General features: G+C 39.8%; 1 protein-coding gene across 3 annotated transcripts in view; it reads right to left on the bottom strand.

Moving 5' to 3' along the window:
• Positions 1-23,327, bottom strand: part of DDR2 (discoidin domain receptor tyrosine kinase 2) — a 138,414-nt gene that overhangs the window by 9,953 nt on the left and 105,134 nt on the right. For all 3 annotated transcript variants that reach the window (XM_037506595.2, XM_054693524.1, XM_054693525.1), the window contains exons 7-16: positions 21,456-21,639; positions 16,696-16,939; positions 13,967-14,029; positions 13,017-13,147; positions 9,910-10,120; positions 8,359-8,582; positions 6,378-6,505; positions 4,180-4,371; positions 3,220-3,454; positions 1,188-1,337 (exon numbers count right to left, since the gene is read on the bottom strand). In XM_037506595.2, the coding sequence (XP_037362492.1) occupies positions 1,188-1,337; positions 3,220-3,454; positions 4,180-4,371; positions 6,378-6,505; positions 8,359-8,582; positions 9,910-10,120; positions 13,017-13,147; positions 13,967-14,029; positions 16,696-16,939; positions 21,456-21,639 (1,762 nt within the window). The remainder of the gene's footprint in view (positions 1-1,187; positions 1,338-3,219; positions 3,455-4,179; positions 4,372-6,377; positions 6,506-8,358; positions 8,583-9,909; positions 10,121-13,016; positions 13,148-13,966; positions 14,030-16,695; positions 16,940-21,455; positions 21,640-23,327) is intronic.

Below are 23,327 nucleotides of genomic sequence, written 5' to 3'. Positions count from 1 at the left end.
AGCCACCCAAAGAAATCCAGGAATATCTTGTCTGGGAATTGGAATGCTTGTCAGGCTGGAAACCCAAATTTTCCTGAGTCCGGGGAGGCCACAGCAGTTGGCACTGAGGGGCCTTCCAAGGCGGCCAGTCCAGGATATGCCCAGTCCTCTCCAGACATTTAGCAACACTGCTAACTCATGTTTTAACAAAAACCAATAAACACTTATTCACCTTTAATCTTATAGCCTTGTTCTTATCATTTTCAACCAGGAAGACAAACCACAGAGTCTAGATCAAGGAACAGATTGAACATGAGAGTGAGTTTTTTTTCCTGGCTTCTTTGAACTGGGGAGGGGCCTGATATGATCCCTTTTCCTTCCAGTGATCATTGGTTGACATGTTTGTACATTGACTTCTGGAAAGGACCTTGGTCTTTCACATCACCAGGAGACTCTCACCCTGGTAGCCCATCTTCCAGCTCTGACCTATTCTGCTATGTTGTGTTGGGCAACACCACACTGACAAAGACACGGGAGTCATGGAGCAGGCTGCACAAGGCAGGATGCTGCTGAGAGCAAGATCCTGGCTGTTTTTATTGATAGAATAATCATACAGCATCAGCTACATGCGTTAGGAGGACAAGGAAAAAAGGATGGTGAAACTCAGGAATGTCATCTAGGGCTTGGGGGACACGAGTCTGCTGACCATGTTATCAGCTTGATGACCAAGTGTTGTAATCGAAACTAGACCCTAGACCCCCGGCCATGGTCCTAATCTTATCAACAAGGCATTCCACTGATCAGCTTCTGGGGTCCCTTGTCATACATTGGTCCTCGGCCCCCTGGGTGTTCCCAGTCATACCTCATGATGTATGAGTCGGGGGTAAGTTTATGCATCCATCCTCAACCCCCCGGGCATTCCCGGTCATACCTCTTGATGCATACCCTTCCAAGAGTGATCAAGCCTTCTGCTCTTGATTGTTATGAAAGGCACCTTATAATGTTTGGCTCATATAACTGTCACCAGACAGTTCTGACCTTTGTATAGGAATGCAGAACTGCAGGTAACAATAATGGTGGCTGAACAGGCCGCTCAAGTTTAGCAGACCCACACAAGCTACTTAAGTCTAGCAGAACCACACTGCTACATCAGAACTTTCCTTCTCTGTCCTTCACGAGCATCCAAGTCCATGTCTAACAGCTCTTACCTGCCTCCCTTGGTCTCGGAAGAACTCTCCGGTATTCTCGATGACCTGTTCATCTGACAACTGGGAGTAGGGCTGCTCCTGGCAAAAGGTGAACGTCTCCCACAGAGTTACCCCAAAGGCCCACACATCACTTGCTGTAGTGAATTTGCCCTGTTTAAGTAAGGAAATGAAGAGTGATCAGAATAGCCTATGCACAACAAGAGCAATTTATCATTTCATCCTGGAGTCATTTTATATCTTTCCTAGTGCTAGAAATGCCAAAGCTGTGAGGTATACCTGGAGGATCTAGAAGCTACCATCTTAGTTGTTTGACACCAGGCTACAGGCCATCCCCTCATCCTCACGATCAGCTTCAGTCTAGTTCTCTTAGAGATGAGGTGCAGGGCTAATGAGAGAGTCCTATCCAACTCTTCCACTGAGTATCGAAAGATCAGGCTTTAGGATCTAAGGTACCCTTGGGATTATGCCCATGAAAAGGCTAAATTAGCATGGAAGGTCGGTTGCTTTCACATTAGAAAGAGGGATCTTGTTTAAGTGCCTGGAGTGAAGCCAGAATTCTTACTTTCCAGTGTTGTGATAGTCATGGTCTTGAAAAATAAACTTTAACAAGAGACAATAATGAAATTCACATGCAGTCAGCAAGCATTAGATATTCACACATTTTTCAATATTCAACAAATTCAATATTCAACAAAAACAACAAAGCCATGAAGTAAAGGATATTATTTTTCCTTATTTTTGAGATCACAAAAGTGGGACGAGAGGTTCATTCGAGTCCCCTAGTTAAGGTATCAGTGATGAAAAAACTAAGATTCAGACTATGAACCTCTGAGTGTCAGTCTATTAATCTTCTAAGTACCATATAATACCTTAAAGGGTGCAATGTTTAAGGGTCACATTAGAAGTGAGGCAAATATATGATTCACCTATGAAGATGATTTAAAAATCTGTATAAGGATTTACATGAACTGGTGTATATTCACAGCATCATTCATAATAGCAGTAAAATTCTAAGTGCTTAACTACTGAATTATAGGGACTTTAAATTATAGAGTATATTCACACAATGTAATGCAGTCATTAAAATTATGCTTTTAAAAATATTTAATGACATAGGAAATGTGAATAATAGAGAATTGCATATACATACCATCATCCCAATTATGTAATATATAAAATACACACATACAGTCTATAAATAGTTATATACACAGAAAGAAATAGATACAGAGAAAAAATCCTCAAAAGAAATATATCGAAAATTAATAGTGGCTGACTTGGTGAGGGGAAACGGATAATTTTATGTTTGTTTGGAAAAACGTTACGTTTTTCCAAAATTAATTTGTGAATCCTGTACAAATGTGAGCAAGAAATAAATAGATTAACTATAAGTGAACAAAACTAGGTGGCTTTTGGACTCTCCTCTGCAATATTAAATGACAAAAGACAAAAACACTTGTGCACAGCATTGTAGGAATTAATATTTCTATAAATCTAGGAGGCATTTGGGGGGAAAAAAGCAAAAATACCAAGAGTTGAATAAAAATTACAAGATGGGGAATGATGAACTGAAATAAAAAGCAAGTGGTAATAATTATTAAGACAAAAATACAGAGAAAAATCTGTAAGAAATTAAGTCTATACAAAATAATAAATTATTAACATGATTATTAATATACAAGAAAATGTTTTGTGTGGTAATATCTTTTTAATAATCTTTAAATATTCTAATTAAGACCAATCAGTAAGTAGAAAAGATGGAGAGGAAAAAAAAGACACTAAATCCATTATCATTATGGTGTACTTTTAAACTTTTCCCTCAAATTTTCTATAGTGGGCATGTTATATTTTATCATCAGAGATAGGCAAGCGTTTAAAAATAATAATTTGTATGCGAAGAAAGCCATCTGGAGTCAGATACAATAGCAAAATTCAGTTTGCTTCCAGCTGTCTCAGGTTTGTCCCTAGTTACCAGGCATGGCTGCCCACATGCCATTTGCTAGGATGGGACTTAAAAATGCTGGGAACTCACCAGCAAGATGCTTTCCCAAGACATCCAGCGGATGGGGAGCACTGCCCGGCCCTGGATCCGGTAGTAGTCTCCACTGTACAGGTTTCTGCTCATCCCAAAGTCAGCTATCTTAATGGTGTAGTTCTTGCCCACTAAGCAGTTTCGCGTGGCCAGATCTCGGTGGACAAAATTCAGAGAGGAAAGGTACTTCATGCCAGAGGCAATCTGAGTAGCCATGAACTTCAGGTTGACATAACTGAGGAAATATTTAAAAAACAGAGAAAGCAGCCTATAGACAGAGGAAGCTGTGAAAGACACAATCTAAAGTCGGTACCAACAAACTGGGATTTCAACCTCAAAGTTCCTCAATTCTTCTTATATTTTTTAAAGATTTGTTTTTATTTATTTATGCATACAAGAGCTGGGATGTAGACCAGAGGTGTGAGGGTGTGAGAGGAGACAGACTGGGGCGCAGAACAGGTGGATCTACTGAAATACACTGCTGAGGGGAACTGTAGGTGAGACAGGAGAGGTCTGCTGTGCCCTGTAGGTCAGCTCCCTGGCCAGGGACTGAACTCATGACACAGTGGCTGGTGATAGCTTGAAATCACTGAGACTTAACCTTTGTGCCACCAGGGAGGCCCCTCTCTTCTTATATTTTTAATGGAATAATATTGGTTTATAACATTATTTAGGTGTCAGCTGCACAGCTTTAAAATCAACATCTGGCTATGCTAGCTTATGTTCATCACTAGAACTCTAGTCTCCATTCATCACCATACAGTTGACCCCTTTATGCTAATATATCTACCCCTTTCCCTATTCTTAATGAATCTCCATACTTTCCCCATAGGGCAGATGCTCCATCATTCCCTGTCCACTGACTTCAACCCACCATCCCCAAACATGGATGAACTCCATCTTCAGATCCCAGGTTAGTCTCATAGACACCAGGAATAGGTGGAAGACCTGTGTGCTTACCTGACAGTGGGTGCATTGCTAGAAGAAGAACTGGGGGGTTCATGGCGGGAAAGAAACTGATTGAGGTCTCCATTCTCCATGTACTCGGTGATCATGCACAGAGGATCCTCAGTGATGCACACAGCCAAGAGGCGGATGATGTTTGGGTCCTTGAGCCGGGACATGATCTTGATCTCCTTAAGGAAGTCATTCCTTTGGAGGACACAGACATAGACAAACCCAGAGGTTGCCAGAGTTAGAATCAAGAGAGGGAAGAAGACAGCATAGTCCAACCCACCACTCCAAGTCTGGTTTCGCTTTGTATAACCTTGCAGAGGGCAGAGAAACTGGAGCCTGGATCTGTCATAGCCTACTCCTCCTGGTACATGACACACCCTTATTCAACTGGAATCTTTCTGAGGACACATACTATCAGTTAGTGACATCTCCATCCTTAGTATCCAATGAAGGACCCAACACAGAAAAAGTGACTCAGAGTTGCTGAATAAAATATATGTTGCTAAAAGCTACTCTGCAGAATAAAACTTTTCACTGTAAATTGGGTCTGAAGTGCACTGGACTATTTACCTTTTTAAGAAGTCATGTCTCACTATTACAGTGAAGAAACCTCTTAGAAAGTGAATAATCCCCTTCTAATTTATCCACTAATTCTTTATTTTCTCACAGTGACTTTTCTTAACACAGGGTGTACCAGCAGTCTGTTCACAACATACATTTAGTAGCCTGTTTAGAAACAGAGCTATTTAAAGATCATGGTGGTAAGTGGGGTCATTTCTAAAGAAGTCTTAGCATGGCCAAGACTAACAGCTGTTTGAATACATGGTAACAACCACCCTGAGTCACAAAGTGTGCTATAACCTTCCCTGTGGCAACACTTGGCTTAGCAAGACCACTAGCCCACATTCCCATGACTGCCAGAGCCAGTTATAAGTGTTCTGTGAGTTTTCTAGGAATCTTGGGAGTTACAATATGTTAACATCAAACCCTTGAAGTCAGCATAGTACTAATGCACAACCTTCCCCCTTTTCACCCCTAACCTAGGGGTTTCTGTGACTCAGGAGTGTCAAGTCCAGTTCCCCCATCATTGTAACCTGGCAGTGGGCACAGGTGAGAGCACCAGACCTCACCAAGACAACAGTGGTAAAGACTTTGTCTTGGGGTTTTTCTTCTAGTCACTTCCTCAAATGTGTGCCAAGGTTCCATTGAGGCATTGTCTATGTCTCTAGGACTCCCAGAAGATGTCAGTTTTCATTCACACTAATATCCCAAAGGTTCAGACTCTCACAGTTAAAATTCTCAGACCACCACCATTCTGCTCCCCACTTTCTTCATTTCACACCCTGTCAATTACAAGATTTTTAATGAAACCCTGTTACCATTCTTAGAATTAAAGATAATTTCAGCAATAGGAATAAACTTTCTCTCACTTGGAATATCAGCGAGCAAACCAAGCCAACACAAATGGGAAAATGCATGTGTTACCCAGATGTGCAGATTTCCCTATAACACATGCAACCGGCTTTCAACCAGCACGCCTCTCTGGGTGAGGATTAACTCACCATTACTGTAATGGAAAGGCTGTCAGACAACGAAGTAAGGCTGGAAGCTGCAATTTATGTAGTAAAAAATCCAAGAGCTTATTAGCCAGTTTGGAAAACTGCTAAAAGATTGTGGATCCTTTGGTTTTGAGGTCCATGGATACTTTCCCAAGTAGAGGTAGCTTCTCATTTAGGGGGGATTGCTGAACATAGAAGAAAAGGAGCATAAAAGAGAAAAAAAGGAATGAGAAAGTAAGCAGATATGCAGAAATAAAGGAGAAGTGAGGAAATTTAGCAAGAAAGATGTGTATAATTGTGAAAAATTTGGCAAGAGGAGAAAATGACATTCAGGAATATGTGTCTCATACATCAAAGGAGCACATATTCAGACTCTCCTGGATGTTGGGAAGTACAGTGTTGTGCAAGGGGTTAGGGAGTAAATATGTGGCCAATACAATGGGAAATGTACATCTGTGTTGAGAGAGATGGAGAACAGGATGAGGAGGCTGACCCAAATGGAAAATAAAGCATAACAGAAACACAAGACAGATCACAGACCTTCCCATCTCAAGAGAAAAAAACTGCTCAGAAATTTCCAGAAGTCTTCCTGATCCTGAAGATGAAATACATAAAGGTAAATTCAAAATTCAGACCACAGACCTGGCATTCTTGTTGGCATCTGCTCGGAGCATTTTCACGGCCACCAGGACAGGCTGGTTGGCACTGACATCTAGGGCAAAATCTTTGTCTTTGAATTTTTCCATTCCCTCCACTTCACAGAGATGAACCTAGACAAAAGTCATCTAGTCTCAGCATCATCAATTCTCCTGAAGATGTCTCAGTACTCTTGCTGGGCATTTCCTGGAGATAAACTAACTCTTACAACTCAGGCAAAATAATCAAAAGACCGATAAAGACTATATGTGTAACATATCCTTGACTCAAATAATTGATCAAAACAGTAATAAAGTACCCAGCTATTTGGATATGTTACTGTTTTAAAAAATAAATAGACATTGATTGGAATACTAAATACATGAATGAATGAATACATTACAGTATTTTTTTGTAGCACAATCCACTATAAAATATCATTTGGTATAATTACTCAAACTTTGATTCAAGGAAGTTTAGTTACCAGATCACATTAAACATAAGGTACTTTCCTCTTTATGGGAATACCTTAGTATGGGATAAGCATTATAAGTAACCTCTATGTACAGTCTAATGAGTTACATTGTTAAACCAGAAAACAAAGTGAGTACATATTATACCACAAACAGATGCCACACGCTCTACTATCTCTACCAGCACCAAACCCACCATAAAGCAGGCCACCCGCACTGAAAACCAATAACACATTCTTTTGAAAACAAGTATGATATTTGGAATTTAGGTGGCATTGTTGAAGAGCTCCTATTGCAATATAATCATTGCTTTGAGTTTTCAGAAGTTTCATGGGACTGATGTAAGAGTGAAAAGTCAAGTATTACATGCTCCGAAAAGAGTTCTCCTCCTTAATCTTAGTTGCAGATTCATTCCCTAGTGGCTCATTCTGGGACCAGAGGAAGGGGTGAGGTTGTTTTGACCATTTTACATATAACACCCTCTAAAAAAAAAAAACAAAAAAAAAAAAACAAAGTGGCTATCAAGTATCAGGGTGTTCTTGGACAGTTTATAAAAATGATCCTATCATATGGGCCCCCACCCTCTAGAACCTATTATAAAATTGAAAATAGGCGTGGCAGACCTCTCCTGCCTCACCCGCTGCTCCCCTCAGCAGTGTCTTTGGTCAGTCTGGCTGTTCTGCACCACGCTCTCTCTGGTGAATTCTCTCACCCTCCCGTGCCTCTTACCTGTACCACAGTACTTGTTTAAATAAATAAATCTTTAAACAAAAGTTGAAAAAAAATTGAAAATATTGAATACTTTTCAGGATATCTGCAAGGCTAATGACTTGTCTGCTTTAAAAATTCCTACATAAAGAAAGATCTAACTTCATTTCCTTTTGGAGACAATTTTTGGTATGACTATTTATTTCACTATTTTTTTCTTACCATTAGAAATGGCACATTTATCATGTGAACTTGGATCCATGGTTAATCATCCTAATGAATTCTTTGACTATTCCAGCTATGTGTTATTATTGCATTGTTTCCATCACAATGATTTTAGAGTAGGTGTTCTATCTGGGATACATTTTACCCTTTTCAAAAATATTGTTACAATTCTGCTATATTTATTATCCTATATGAAGACATGTGTACATATACATGTAATTACTATATGTGCATATACGTATCCCATACATATACATTAATTCTAAGAAAATCCTATTGTTATCTTCCCATGCAGGAGATAGTAGGGCTTTACATATACTTGCTTTTTTTTAATGTCCTTTAATAAAATGTTATAGTTTAAAAAAAATTCCTACATAGAAATCTGAAGAGCCAGGAACTTCATAGCTATACAACAAAGATGAAGAAGACCCAATATTAGCTTTCAGGGGTAGAATGAGTGCAGGAGATGTTCGGATGTGAATCCCTCTTGGACAGGACACTTTGTTCTACTGATCATTTTAATTCAGTCACTTCCTTTGAGCTACCAAGCACTGGAGGTCCCATTCAAAGAATCAACTCACCTCCCCAAACTGGCCTTCTCCCAGCTTCTCCTTGAAAGTTAAGAGCTTCCTGGGGAACTCTTCCACAGCCACATCTTTTCCTGACAGGAGGTCCATGGTAACAGCAGGCACTGAGTAGGTGTTGCCTCCTGTCACCCCCTGAAGGTTCACAATGTCAGCCTCAGCATAATGGGGCACCCCTTCAGGCCCGCTGGGCTGGACCGGCTTCACAATGCCACTGCAGCCTGGGAAAACAAGGGCAACAAGACACGCTCATACTAAGGGCATCTCTGGAGATCTCTTCAAGGCAGAAAATCTCAGAGGAGCACTAGAATCTGCTTGAGACAGCCTCATCTACTCTCTAACACTCTTACTTGGCAAATGGTTTCTCTGGAGACTCTTGTGGCCTTCAGAATGTATACAGTCATTCATCTCTTATTCTTTTCTTCAAACCACATGATCATTTGACTAATTTTGTGGAACTGTGCAAAGCTCTAGAAAGTTTCATGTTATATTAAGGTAGGGATATTAAGGTTTGAAGATTTAACAGCCCATTTCCTTAAGTTTAGACACTATCACTGATTTAATAGCCTGTTTTAGAGATTGAAAAACTTTTTGATTGCATTGATAAGATCTAGTATAAACAGACCCTAACATTAAAATATGGGGGCGGGGGATGCTTTAGACTTCACGAAATGGGTAAATTATGTCAGTTCAGGCTAGGAAATAAGTTTACATTTTTTATTCTTGTTTCTGCAAAATTCCCTGTGTTCAATATGGTCCTTCAGTGTTTGCTATCTATGAGTGATAAATAATGTCAGTTTCTCCTCTTCCTTGGGAAATTTCTCTTGAAAAATCTGTTCTCAGAGTTCTCAGCCAACCCTCTCCTGACCAGTGGTCTTCTATTGACTTGGCCACTCTACATTGCTGACCTCATAGCACAGCTGTTCTGAGTTCAGTCATGACCCAACACACCTCTGATGTCACTACACAGCCCTTTTCAAGAAACACTGGGGAAATTCAAATGGCACTGTTATGCAATGTTTTGTGGAGAAAAGACAAGAAATAATATTCTGGAAAAAACTCTTGTTTTGTTATTATACATTTTTGTCCTCATACGAGAGAAATCAACAAACACTATCGAGGTGGTTAAAACACTGAGAATTCTATGATGTCTTTAACTATATTAATTTTTTTTTCTCCAGGTGAAATTCTAGCCCCAAATTTACCCCTAACGATATTTGATATCAGCAAATACATTACCTAGCCTTCTCACTTTCCTCCTATGTAAAATGAATGGACTAGTTTGGACTATTTAGGTTCGTGTAGTTATACCATTTGTTTATTTTCTTCCTCTTCTGACAGTGTGTCCCTACAAACATCTGCTATGTGCAGTAACAAAGAGAGGAATTCAGATTAGGACTGGAGCAGCAGCAGAGGTCAAATCTAGAAAAAGCATTTAGACTTTTCTAGACTAAAACAAGATAGGGTTGGGGAGGAGCCATGATGCCACATCTTTGTTATGCTTGTCACTACTTCTCCCTCAATTCACACCCACTCTTTTATCCTCACCTGACTCTTCCTCTCCTGGAGCAAATTCAGGGAGTTTTCGTATCAACCTCGATGGCTCTTGGTAGTCAGGGCGGAGGGGAAAGATGCGATCATATGTAGAATTGGACTCTTGCTCACTTGGTGATGAGGAGCGATTATTGTTGAACATGCTGGACTCACTTGGCAGGGAAAGGCTGACTGTCATTTCATCATCCAGCATTCTCCTGGAAGCCTACAAGAGGATGATAGGGAGAAAGGCTTATTGACACAAAGGGTATTATCACCTCCTCTTCATCCTAAATCCAGGTCTTCCACACTCACAAAATTACTCTTTTAAGCTCCAGAAGCCCTGCAAATGACAGAGAAGCAATCTGGTTCCACAAATGCCTACATAATAGAAGGTTAGAATAATCCTTCATTTCTTCTAGGCAGAGTTTGACTTAATTTCTGTGCCTCCAGCATTCTCTGGCTTTCATCAAAGCACTTGGAAGTATTATTTACACAACACTTCAAGAAATTATCAGCGGACACTCAAATATCTTTTTGATCATTTAGTTTCCAAAGTTTTACTAAATAATGGATTTTGTTGATTTATCTTTGAGTGCTTTGATTTTGTGTAGCATAAATTAAAGTGTTCATTAACACAACAAACACAATGGAACATGATAAAAAGTAATTCACCTGATAACTCTGTCTGTGTAGATTAGAATAATACTCCCCAACCCCACATTTTAACTAACCAAAGATAAAATGGCTATGAAATGGGAAAGGAATGGTGTTGGGGATATGGAAGTGAGCTACACTCAATGTAAAAATAATTAAGAGGAATAAAAACTAACCACTTTTGCATCCTACCTGTCACCTGCCTGCTCCTTGCAAAGGAAAATGCCACGATCTGAATATATGTGACTATTTGTTTTAAATATGCAAAAATGTTTCAATCCAAAAAACACACTTTGCATGCTGGATGGAGAAACTTAGCCATCTATCTCATCAACTAGACCGAAAGTTACTTTGCTGCAATAATATTTCCAATATTGACCATGGAGCCCAGAACATAACAGATATTCAAATACATAAACATTAACTTGCTCAAAGAGAGAATGCTTAAGATACCATTAAAAGTATCCTATGAATAATGATAAAATCTAAAGCTCTATTGTGTAATGTTTCTTGGAAGACACCAGTATGCTTAAAGGTTTTCTAAAAAACAATCATGTTCCCAGGAAGAAATCTTGTGTCACTTCAGAGCATCTTGAATTATCTTACTCATACTATATGGCCATAGAAAGAATTTCTTGAAGGACTAAATTTCCTGAAAAGCAACATTATTTAAGGGCAAATTTTTTGTTCTCCCTTTTACCTGGGAAGCCTCCTATCTAATAATCTGCTTCCAAACCATGAATATATTCCAATGTTTCTAAGATGATAGACCCAAAGAAATATGGTAAATTTTGACTCAACTGAAGAGAAAAACAGCTCATTGGGTAGAGTAAAACAATGCTCCCACTCCCCCTAAAAAAAATGCTGTCATAATGACTATTGATATTTAATAAGGACAAACACATATCACCTTCAAGCTTTGGCACACTAGCTTCTACTACCACCACTCTTTGCTACTCCTCACCCAGAGATTTAGACATCCAGTATGTTCCTGCATTGTCAAAGAACAAAAGTTGTGATATTCCTTCATCATGCCAGTGACTGAACTCTTCCTGGACTCTCCTTTCCAGTTTCAATCATTACAGATTGAAAGCTTTAATTCAGGTTCAGTGTTTTCAGTCTGATGATAGAGGTTTTGTGGGAAGCAAAAAGATCCCCTCTTCTATGAAATACTCTTACCTAAGAAACTTAAAATAGACCTCCACTGCCCTAGGATCCTGGACATGGAATAGATAGGAAGGAATTGCAGGCTACTTCTCTGGGTCATACCCCTTACTTCTCTGACTTGAGTCCCTTCCCTCCTGTGCTACATCCAAAGAGCTCTTCAGATCCAAGTCCATTCTCATGATGCCCTTTCCTCTCATCTGGTATATACTCCATATAGGCATTGGTCTCCTCTGTGAGCCTACCTCAAACACAGGGATTAATCAGGCTGCACCCTCGCTCCCATTACCTGCCCTCAACAGGCAGTTCAAAGCCTCACAGCCCAGAGCTTCTATGACCCTTCACAGTCAATTTCTATTTTATTTTATTGATGAGGGAAAATATCTTTTGCCAAAGATAGAAAAAATTATCAGCAGACCCTGAGAGCATCAGACCCCTGGCATCAGTGTCCAGGGTATTTGTATCTGACGTGAAAAACCAAGAAAATCAGAGGTGTTCCATCTTTGGTGGAATGTATGCATTTTGTAAGAAAAGAAGTCAACATATTTCAAGATTGACAGTTTCAGAGAGCACAGAAGGCATAATATCAGTTGTATGACCTTGAGTACATTACATTTTCTTATCAGGAAAATAGCTAAGGAGAACCACCTGCCATTACTCAATAAGGTTCATAATACATGTAAAAAATATTTTTGTAGAGTGTTAGAAAAATGCAATATAAATTATTCAGATCATTTTGTCTGCACAAAAATTGACTGAGGAGGTGACTCAGAAGGTTTCATATTCATAACTTTAAAGTACACCAAAGACTATGGATACTCTTATGAAAAACTTGGACTGGATAGTAATGAGAATAGGGATTTTTCCATGTACCACAAAACCAAAATCAAACTAAAAAACAATAAAAGAATATACAAGTATATAGAAATTTTAGCTAGATATCAGTGGTGTACCAGCACTTATTATTTTTATATATTAAAAAAAATAGAGATTCCTGCCTTCCCCCAAACATAGTGACTCAAAATCTTCCAAGGAGAAGTGTGAGTTGAGATTGAACATGTTGGGAAGAATTTTCTAGGAAAGTTCCAAAAATCTCCATTCTACAAACTGAAAACATGTACTTGTTTATTCTTTTATGATTCCTTTAAGCAACAAGCTTCTCCAATTCTATTTCTTGATAGCCTCAGTTAACTCTCAAGTCATTTATAAATTCTTATAATTTGCTTTTTCCTCCTGAGATAACAGCAACTTAGGAAAGAGAGATACAGCTTCTGTTCCATGACTGATTTGCATTTCCTCACCTTCTCCAGCATTTTCTGCCAGAACTGTCTCCAGAGGATGATGACAATGATGGCCAGGAGGATGAAGATGATAGCCACCAAGCAGCCAATCAAGATCCGGGTATTGCTGTCATCAACTTTAAGCATTGGATCTGTGACCAGGAAGAGAAGATGAGAACATTACCATCTTACAGAGCAAGAAAAAGCAAGAGGGACTGGACTAGAGATAGGGAGGCTGAGCCTGTTCCTGTAGGATCATTCCACAAGAAGGCCCTGTGATGGCTCCTATGCTTGTCTTGCTACACTTGAATGACTTTTTTCCTTAGCCTCCAGTAATCCTTCACGGAGAGTGGCCTTCTCCACCCATAGCAAATTGGATAATGGAGAGAATTTCCATTCTTTCCCAAATTGTATCCCTTTACCACCATAACTGAAATCTATGGCCCCAATTACACCTCATGAAAAACAAGTGAAGAACCATTTTCACAATTAGTTCTTTGCCAAGGTAGCTGAGAGTCCTCTTTGGAGACCCTTGATTGCACATTTTCCAGATTGCTTGTTCCTATGGCCAGTGGCTGCTTGCAACAATGGAGATGTTTTTGCATATGATCTCCAGTTAGAGAGACTAGTATTTTGTTGAGATGACTTGGACCACTCCACTGAGATCATGGCTGTAAGTCTCACCTAGAAATGTCCCTGTCCCCTGTTTCTGCTCCAAGTTTCCCAAATTTTCATGAAGGAATTGGAACAACTCCAGACTCTTCCTCACCTGAAGAATCACATGAAATAGCAGTGAAGAGAGTAGGTTTAGACCCTGAATTCTGGAGTGGACTGCCCTCATTCCAACACATTCTTCATTCAGAACTACCTGGGATATAACCACCTACATATTCAGGCCTTTGCAAATCTCCCTTCTTCATCCTCAAAGAGGCCCTTCAACTTAATTTTTTATAACTAGGAATCACACATACCATAGGTGGTGGGTGCCACGGGTGAGGTGGGCAGAGCTCCAGAGTTATTGTACATTGCAGCATCTGTTACAAAATAAGAATGAGTCTGAATTATGGAGCAAACAGCTAGGCACATTGCAATCTAGCACAGTGTGAAGTCAATTTAGTGGGTTGCCATGAGCTTTTCTTAAAAATAAAACCATATGACATATTAAATAAAAAATATTACCATTGACCTATAAAGTAAGGGAAACTTTTGTAAACTTTTTGTTTCAATGATATACTAGATGCCATTGCACAAATAGTTTAAGAAACTGTGATGAAGAGGACCATGACCACACATTATCATAAAGCAGACAGAGGACTTGAGATCCAAACTCAGCAAAATGTAGAAGGAAAGAGTAGGTGAGTGGGAAGGGGACAGAAATAATGCTAAGATACCCTTTCCTTCAAGATAATTGAACTGGAGTTCTCCTTGGTGGTGCAGGAGGTTAAGACATAGCACTATGAAGCTATCCACAGCCACTGCAACAGAGGAGTTCAATTCCCAGCCAGGGAGGTGAACCACATGGAACAGCAGACCTCTCCTGACTCAGCTCCCTGCTGCTCTCCTCGGCAGTCTATTTCTGTTGATTCGCCTGTTCTGTTCCCCATTCTCTCTGGTGAATCTTCTCACCACCCCCCATCCTGCTCCGCCACACCTCTGGCCTGTACCCCAGCTCTTGTATGCATAAATAAATAAATCTTAAAAAAAAAAGATAATTGAACTGTGTTACAAAAAGGTTTTCACTGTGCCTTCTTGCTGTAGTCCTTTAATTTATAAGTGAAGCTGTTATCCTTATAGGTAGATTATTGGCATTAATGTCACTTAGTATGATGTTGTACCTGCTAAGACTTGAACCTGAAAGCATATTTGCTAGATTGATGTTGGCAACTAATTTTCCCTGATTTGTCTAACCAAATGGGTCAAGAATTAGAATACGCATTTCCCATCTAAGAGACATTCCCTCCAAAAATCTTAATTTTTCTTCTTCTTAGCACTATTGTATAAATAGCCAGCTATCCTGTACTTTTCTGAATTGGATCCTCAGGTGAAAAGTATTGCATTTAAAGACCCGGAGATCCCTGAAGTCATAAACTATAGTCCACAGCTATAATTAGTTGTAATAAGACAAATGTACTTATTTCTCTGCAGAGAATCCTTAACAATGGGTAAGAATCAATTGTCCCTCAGTTAATACTTATGTTATAAATGACACTGTTCTTAAGCACCTCAATTTCTTCTCTTAATATTTAACAAAAATTAATCATCCTATTTACTCAGATTAAATCTTTAAAGGGAAAACACTGAGACTTAAGTCTCTTTTTCTAAACATATGCCCTATTTCCTTATCAGTACATCTGACTAATAAACCATCTTGAAATTTTCTTCCAGTAACAATTAAACCAGGAAATGTATATCTTTGCATTATCTTTGCAGTAATCTCTTCTCTCTTATTTTATTTGTTGGCTATATTTTTCTTCTAGACCTAGTACAAATCTCACTCCTTAGACACTCTCCACTACAGATTTGTAGTCTCTCTTTCTAACCATTTATTGTTGGTTCCACTTCGAGCTCATTTGAAAAGTCATTTTATGGGATTTTGTGATGTATAGACAATATCCTAAATGCCTTTTAACTTTCCAAGCCTTGGCACAGTCCCTACTGCCCAATTTTTGGTCTCTAAATATCATTCCCCACTAAAAGGAACCAAGACTGCTTGAAGCAATGACTGATTACACATCTGGGACAGTAAATTCTTGAAATGAGTTTAGGGCATCTTGTCTTTTAGAGAACAGTGTACTTATTGAAGGCTTATGGGAAACCCAAAGAACACAGAGCCAAATAGAAGTTATGTGCTGTGGGGCCTCCCCAGTGGCGCAGCAGTTGAGTGCTGGGTTGCAAAACTGCCCGCAGCCTCTGCCCCGCTGGTTCGATCCCCGGCTGCTCCCCGGCCACTGGAGGAGGGTCCCACATGGCGAGCAGACCTCTCCTGCCGCCCGCTGCTCCCCTCAGCAGTGTACTTTGGTCCTTCTGCCTGCTCTGCTCCCCGCTCTGGCTCGGGTGAATTCTCTCACCCTCCCAAGCTTCTGACTGTACCCAGTGCTTGTATAAATAAATAAATAAATAAATCTTAAAAAAAAAAAAGAGAAGAAGTTATGTGCTGTGGTTAAAGCTAGGACAATTTTGAGCATCACAAAGAATAATAATTGCAATTAAATAAACATATAGAATTTATAAAAAGCAACAAACACATAATGAGATAAGAGACAGAACAGGGTTGATAAATAAAACAAGAATCATTACACACCATTTAAGGTTGGCCATCAACTCACTATTCTGAAAATTGATGAAGGGAGAAAATGAATCATGTATCCTGTCCTTCCAGTGTCCTTCCATGTGTACCTTTTTCTTCCAATTTATATAAGATTTTTAAAGGTACATTGTATTCTCAATTTAAAATCCTTATCTTACATCTGTTTTAGACAAGTGAGAACCAAGTAAATATTCTGTCCACTTCCACACTCTCATCCCTAACCTTTCACAATTAAAACTAGTCACACAGAAGATTCCTTTGTCCACCATTGAGAAGCTGCCTGTACAACCCTCCTCCTCTCAGACAGCTGCCAATGAGAAGCTCCAGACACCACAGGGGATTTCTTCCTTCCCTATCCTGTTCCCACTTCCCTAGGAGCCCCGAGCTCCCAACCTGATTGGAAGGTGATCTCACTGAACATCATCCAGGTGTCAGCGAAGTGGTACTGGCACTTGATAGCACTGGCCATGCGGTGGTGGAGGGGTACTGTGACAAACCGAGCGCTGGGGTTGACGTCATCCAGGACAAGGGGGAAGGACACGGCATTAGATTCCCACTCATTGGCTTCAGAGCGGAAGTAGCACTGCACCTCCTTGAAGATCTTTACCCCTTTTGCAAACATGTTGTTGCAGTGAACCTGTAAGAGAAACAGACATTGCAGAGATGGGTAACATTCCTGGGTGGCATGGGGACATAGTGCAAGTCAATCCAAACTCTAGACCTGCCTGCTTCTCTGGGCACCAACCTCTGAGCTTTGGTGAAGTGTCACTCCACCATCTGATTTTCCCTTCCAGAACTTCACAGTGGCAATGATAGGGTAGTCTGACCTTATAGTCTGGTCTTATAGTCTGGGCTGCAACCATGTTACCTCTATGCAACTGTGAGCAACTGGCCACCCCATTTCATGTTTCTTCGCGGGGGCAGTTTCTTCATCTGCTCACTGATGGTTGGGCCAGCCTCCTCTTGCCCTTACACTCTCAAGTCCACACTTCTCTCAGACATGGTTACCATCTTTCCAGAATCTTATTAGTTTGAATACAGGTAAGAGGAAAACTTACTTCCTCCTGATACAACCCAAAGTCTCTCTACTCCCTTCAATAGTGGGTGAGAAACCTAAAATAATACACAATCCAAAACCATTTAATCTTTTTCTTTAGGAAGCTTTTCAAGTGTCACGCATCAGCAAACAGAGGCACAACTCTCTTCACTAAATTCAGCTTAGGTCAAGCCATGTTAATGAAGGCATTGCATCCACCTCATAGGTATTTTCTAAGATGAGAAAAGAAGGTCATTTAATAGGGGGCTTGCATCCTCTTGTCTGCTGCTGTGACACTTTCACCAGGACATTTGTGTGGCTTTGGGCATCCATAGGAATAACATTACACAACAGTTTCTCTGTAGCGACTTGCTGATGAACATCCCCTGAACATGGAATGTGCACATGCATAGCTAAGTCAAGTTCTCCAAGGTAGCTCAAGGACATTTCCTGAGACTCAGTCTTACCTGGAGAATGGAGCTCTGCTTGTCACTATCCTTGAACTTAAAGGTGTCACCAGTAAGAAGAGCATCATTATTATTCTAGGAATATATTTGCTGTTTCCACATCAATGTCTTACGTAGGTCCTAATTGTAGTCTTTGAACTAGTCTTTCCCCTCCTCCACTTTCTGGATAATCAATACAGAACTACCGCTCAGAATTTATTTTTAGCTAAAGCAGTAGCAGCTATGATTGCAACAAGTTAATGATAAAGACACAAGCCATGTTCACAGAACTTCAGAGTTACTGGAGACTTTAAAAAGCATCCAATCCAACTCTGTCTACTAATGAGAAGGTGGTGCTAAGGGATGTCCAACTGGCCCACAGTCAGTCCACAGCAGAACTGAGTCTCAAGCCCTAGAATCGCAGTCCAGTGCTCTCTGCACATACCACATAGAGCAAGAAAACCGCCTTAACTTTTCCATTTGTGTTTTCCTCTAAATGTTTTAATGATGAAAACATGTGTTAATACCTTCCTTGGGATGAATTAACTGTTCCAGTTTATTGAACACAAGTCAGTGGAGAAAGGCTAAGAAACAAAGTCAAAGAAATACCATCTACAGCTTCAATAGGTTTTTCAGATGTTTTGAAATCTGCCAAGTGTTGGCTAAGTAGCCTGTGGGAAGGTAATGATCTGTGCTACAGATGTTTGGGGAATTCTCCTGGAATGCAAATAAATTGCATAGGATTTCATTACTCTATGGACTTATATATTTATTTAATAAATACAATAAATTTTAAAGTGCATTAGTATATTTTAATGGTATCTGTTAAATATACTTCAGGGGAGGAAATGGGTAATAATTTGTCTCACTAGCAAAAACTACTCCCTGTAAGACATCAGCAACCTAAAATTCATCTTTGCCTTTTTGTCTCAGAAAAAATAAAATATGCTAGAGTACTGTTTGGCCTTGGGAGAACTGGCCCTGAGTCAACTCCTTAGAAGTTTCTAGCACCTTCTATTGCAGAATATACTTTTAAATTATTTTGACCTGTGATAAATTAACTAAGCAGGAACTCCTGAGGACTCAGGAAGATCAAAGTCTATTAACTAAAATTTAAAACTTTACTGGGAGTTTAAAATATATTCTATTGTTTGTGGGACCAGAAATTCTCCTAGTGGCTTATAATGAATTGATGTACAAGTTCATATGTGCACATGGACATACCCATAATTCAGCAACAAATAAATTTTCTTTGGAAGTATACTTCTGTTACTATTCATATTCTCCTTCTCCTCCCCTGTAAGTACACACAGTTGTTTTACAACTACCCAAGAGCCATCCTTGGACAATAAGCCAGCAGGTTTATTGTGCAAATGTTGGTTCATCTGTTCTCCTCTTAAATGACTTTTCATTTAACTAATAGTCCAATCCAGATATAATCCCATTAGCAAGCAGGAGTAATACCACAGACATGCATTTTTTGGACTCCTTGTCTGTGTACAGAAAAAAAAATTGATTTACTAGGAACCCTTAGTGATAACACAGGTTTCCCTCTTTTGGTTCTCCTTCTCATCCTTTGCAAATAAAAAGGGCTTTCCTCACTCAGCTACCCATTGGCCCAAGGGACCATTTCCTATTCATCTGTTTACCCCCAAAATCTACCATAGTGTCATCTACAGGGCAAATACTATTGCCAAATTAATAACAAGGATAAAGATAAGAATGAATGAATTTAAAAACAAATACTGCAGCTGAGGACTAAGGATTAATAGAGGCGCAGTCACCAATTTGTTGGCCATTAAATATTCTGCAACCAACTAATAATGGGGACAAATAACAGATAAACAAGGATCCTAGTTTGAGGTCAAAGACATTTGCCCACTCTTTCTTGGGTTTATGCTGGGACCCTCTCTTGAACCTTCATAAACCTTCATATGTGAGCCACAAAAGCTCCCAGGGTGCTTTCTTACATTCAACAAAAGGAATTTCCTCTCTGCCTTGAGTCCTTGTCTTCCTCCGGCTTAGAAGTCATGTTCAGCAAATAAACTGGTCACTTTTTGCATGGACCTTACTTCCTTCCATTTTTTTCTCTCCAAAACGAATTTGTGATTGAGTCAGGGAAAAGGACAACAATCAATTGTGCTAAGCACCTGAAACTAAGCATTTTATTAACAGAAGTCCTCAATACTTACAGCCAAGGTTGGATCCCTGGGAGGGTCCAGCTCAGACATCGTGGGAGTCAGGTGGGAAGCTCCCTCCTCAGCTTTTCTCAACACCTGCACTCACTGCCCTGCCTTGCCCAAGCCTTTTGGCTCCTCCCACCACTCCATGAGCTCATCAATTTTTTCCTAACTGCTCTGTGATAACAAATTGATAAAATAGCTGCTGTTATTGTATTTAAGACACCAATATTATTATGTTTTACTCTCCCCTGGGTAAAATACTCACATTTTAACACAGGTCTTTGAGGGATGGTAACATAGACATACACACAAATATGCACAAATCTAATAATTTACATTTAGGTCTTATACCAGTCTGCCCACCTGCCACCAGCGCTACCACCCAGTCTTCCCACTCACCATTGGGCAACCACCTCCTCTAGCTGAGCACAGTCAGCGAGATCCCACAGAGAAGAAAGACTGAAACCCTGGGCCTCAGGCTTCTGGACCCTAATATGGGTCCAGCCACACTTAACAGCAATCCGTAGTGCATCGCCCCAGTCTCTCCTTCAAGTTTCTGTTTATACTGAGAAAAAACCATTTGCCACCATCCTATCCCTGCCTATCCCATCTCTCTGTCCTTCTACCCAAGGTGGCAGAAATATTTATAACTATAAGTGACGAGTCCCGGCAATAAAGTATACTATTTGTTCATTCACAAACATTCATTGAACGAGAACATATTAGGTGCCACCCAGGGACAGAGATCAGGAAGCAGAGTCACTATCTCGGAGGAATATGAGGCCCACTGACAGAACCACAGATGAACGACAGTAGATGGGCAGGTACACTGGATATGGAAACAAAGAACTCAAGGAATCACAATTTCTACATGCTGTGGAGGTGAAAGAAACACTCCAGCATGGAAAGCGGTTCAAAATGCAAAATCTTCTCCTCTTCCACTGAGACTGGGAGAGGCACTGGGCAACCCTGATTGGTGGTAGCATATCCTGTCCCTGGAGAGTGTGGTGGAAGGTCATATCATGAATTCCTAGGTCCTGGTTACTTTTACCTTTGTGGGCGTCTCTCTCCATAAGAAATATATTTTACAGTTGTGTTGCTTAAAAGATGAAAATTTAGTTTTAACCCTAAAAGATGTTTTTTTCTGACATTAAAAGAACCTAAAAACACTTTCATGGCCTTAAAAGTACAGTTGGACCAAAACATCGCCTCGATTCCTGATGGACACGTCAACTTCAGTGCTGGAACAAGAGCATTAACAAAAACCTAAGAACCAATAACTGAAAATTTGAGAACCAATAGCCGTAACCCCTTATGACAAAAGAAAAAGGAAGCCCAGGGGCTAGGTGTGACTTACAAAATGCATGTCACTACAAAGCTACAGATTACAGATTTGAATCAGTTCCACTGGCACCACCAGGGTTCTTTCTAGCACACCTGTTCTCTCCGTGGTAATTATGGACTCCTTTAAGAAGTTTCTCCACTGACCTTCATCGTTGTGAAGTTCCTGATGCGGTCAAATTCAAACATGATCTCGATGTAGCCATTGGTGGCACTCTCGTTCCGCCACCCCACATAGTCATAGCCAGGCCATACGTGGTACTCGTGGGTCTGGGTGAAATCATCCAGGCCAGACACCCCATCTGTCAATTGGCCCAGCCCTTCAGTCATGCTGCTCAGGGCAGGAGAGAAGGAAGAGGAAGAAAGGAATCTGGAGTTAATTATGCTTTACAGAAGAGCTTCAGCCCAGTTGTTTCACCTGGGTTTTATAAGAGCTGATTATCTTAAAGGGTTGAAGATGATGGAACATGCACTACATTTATAGTGTTATAATTTACAGTGCCATCAATGCATAATAATTTCATACAAATGAATTTTACAACCTATTTGATGTTTACATCTTTAGTAGCAAAACTTCTAAACAGTATTTTATCATTTTATATGAAAAGATTTCTATACTCTATTGGATCCTTACCTATTCTTATATACTGAATATAACTTCATCTGAGTAATTAATCCATGAGTCGGTCATGAGTGAATGAATGATCACTGCAGTAGATAGGAGCCCTTGCCTACCATTAAGTAAATGGTGGGCTTGTTGGAGATTTTTCTGACTCTCATTTTACTGCATGTTTTCATTTTTGCAGTGAATCTATTTCATGGAAGCCAGTAATGCTCTTTTCTCCCCTACATCTCCAACAACCCAATTTAACAGAGAGTGATCTCTGCCAAATTTAAAGACCAATATATACTTAATTTCATTTAAATTGGCAGAATCCTAGATCATGGAGGAAATGCATGGACTGCATGAGAGCCTCCTGCACTGAATTTAGTTTTGCTTTCTAGCTCAGCAGCCTCCCCTGACCCCCGACTTCTAGGTTTAAGGCTCTGTTTTGAATGACTGGCTTTGCCAGAAGCTGTCAGCTAAATTGGATGTATTTCAGTGAATTTGACTATTGGAAGAGGCCTTCTTCCTTCTTTTTATGGAAGGACTGATCGGACTCATTCTGTGGAACTTCTTCCTCCTCAATCTCTGCATCCTAAACTCTCTGGAAGATATACCAGGCTCCAAAATAAAAAGATTAGGATTTTCACCCTCAAGAAATAATGCATGTGACCTTTAAGGTTACAGCTGGACTAGTGATTTATGTAAAATTTTCGAATTACCAAAAAAAAAAAAAAAGAGCAATTATGCCAGCCTTAAAAATACATTATTAAATATGTTTATTTATTTAAAAATGTTTGGCAAATTATAAAATTTGACTGGCCTTATCCACAGTGACCAGAGCCTGGATCTCCCTTCCAAGGATTTGCCATCTTTTTCTTCTTTCTACAGATCAGAAGGCTAGGAGAACATAAGTTTACTTGCAATAAATATATTTCCCATTGTCCCCAGAAAAATAAAGCCCCACAAAAGTCCTATGAAAAGCAAAACAAATGAAAAGGAATGCTTACTCAGTTTCTCCTTAAGCAAAATTAAATCAAGTGGGAAAGGAATAGGAAAGAAACTTTCCCTCTTTACTTCATATATGTTAGAAGTGTTAGAATAATCACTTTAAATTTTTTTAATTATTACAAAGTAACTTTTGCTGCTATGATGATCTGTTTCCTGAGACCCTGAATTGGGTGGATTTTGGCTCATTCAGCCACAACCCAATAAGTCATCCCATGACCCTAATTAGCAGTGGAGGGCCCTGTAATTATTTTTGATCTTTCCTCTGGTTTCCAAAGCCCTGTTTCAAGCTACCTGCCTTACTGCTTCTTTGAATGTTCTGTCCATACCTTAAATTTATATTCCAAACTGAATCCATCATCATCCCTTTCTAAACAGTCTTTTGCCTAGGCTTCCCAGCTTCTCTT

The sequence above is a fragment of the Talpa occidentalis genome, unplaced genomic scaffold, assembly GCF_014898055.3.
Source record: "Talpa occidentalis isolate TD23 unplaced genomic scaffold, MPIMG_talOcc4v2.1 talOcc4.12, whole genome shotgun sequence".
In the NCBI taxonomy this organism is placed as follows: domain Eukaryota; kingdom Metazoa; phylum Chordata; class Mammalia; order Eulipotyphla; family Talpidae; genus Talpa; species Talpa occidentalis.
The sequence above is the reverse complement of the archived record's forward strand: the minus strand, read 5'-3'. Positions and strand labels throughout refer to the sequence as shown.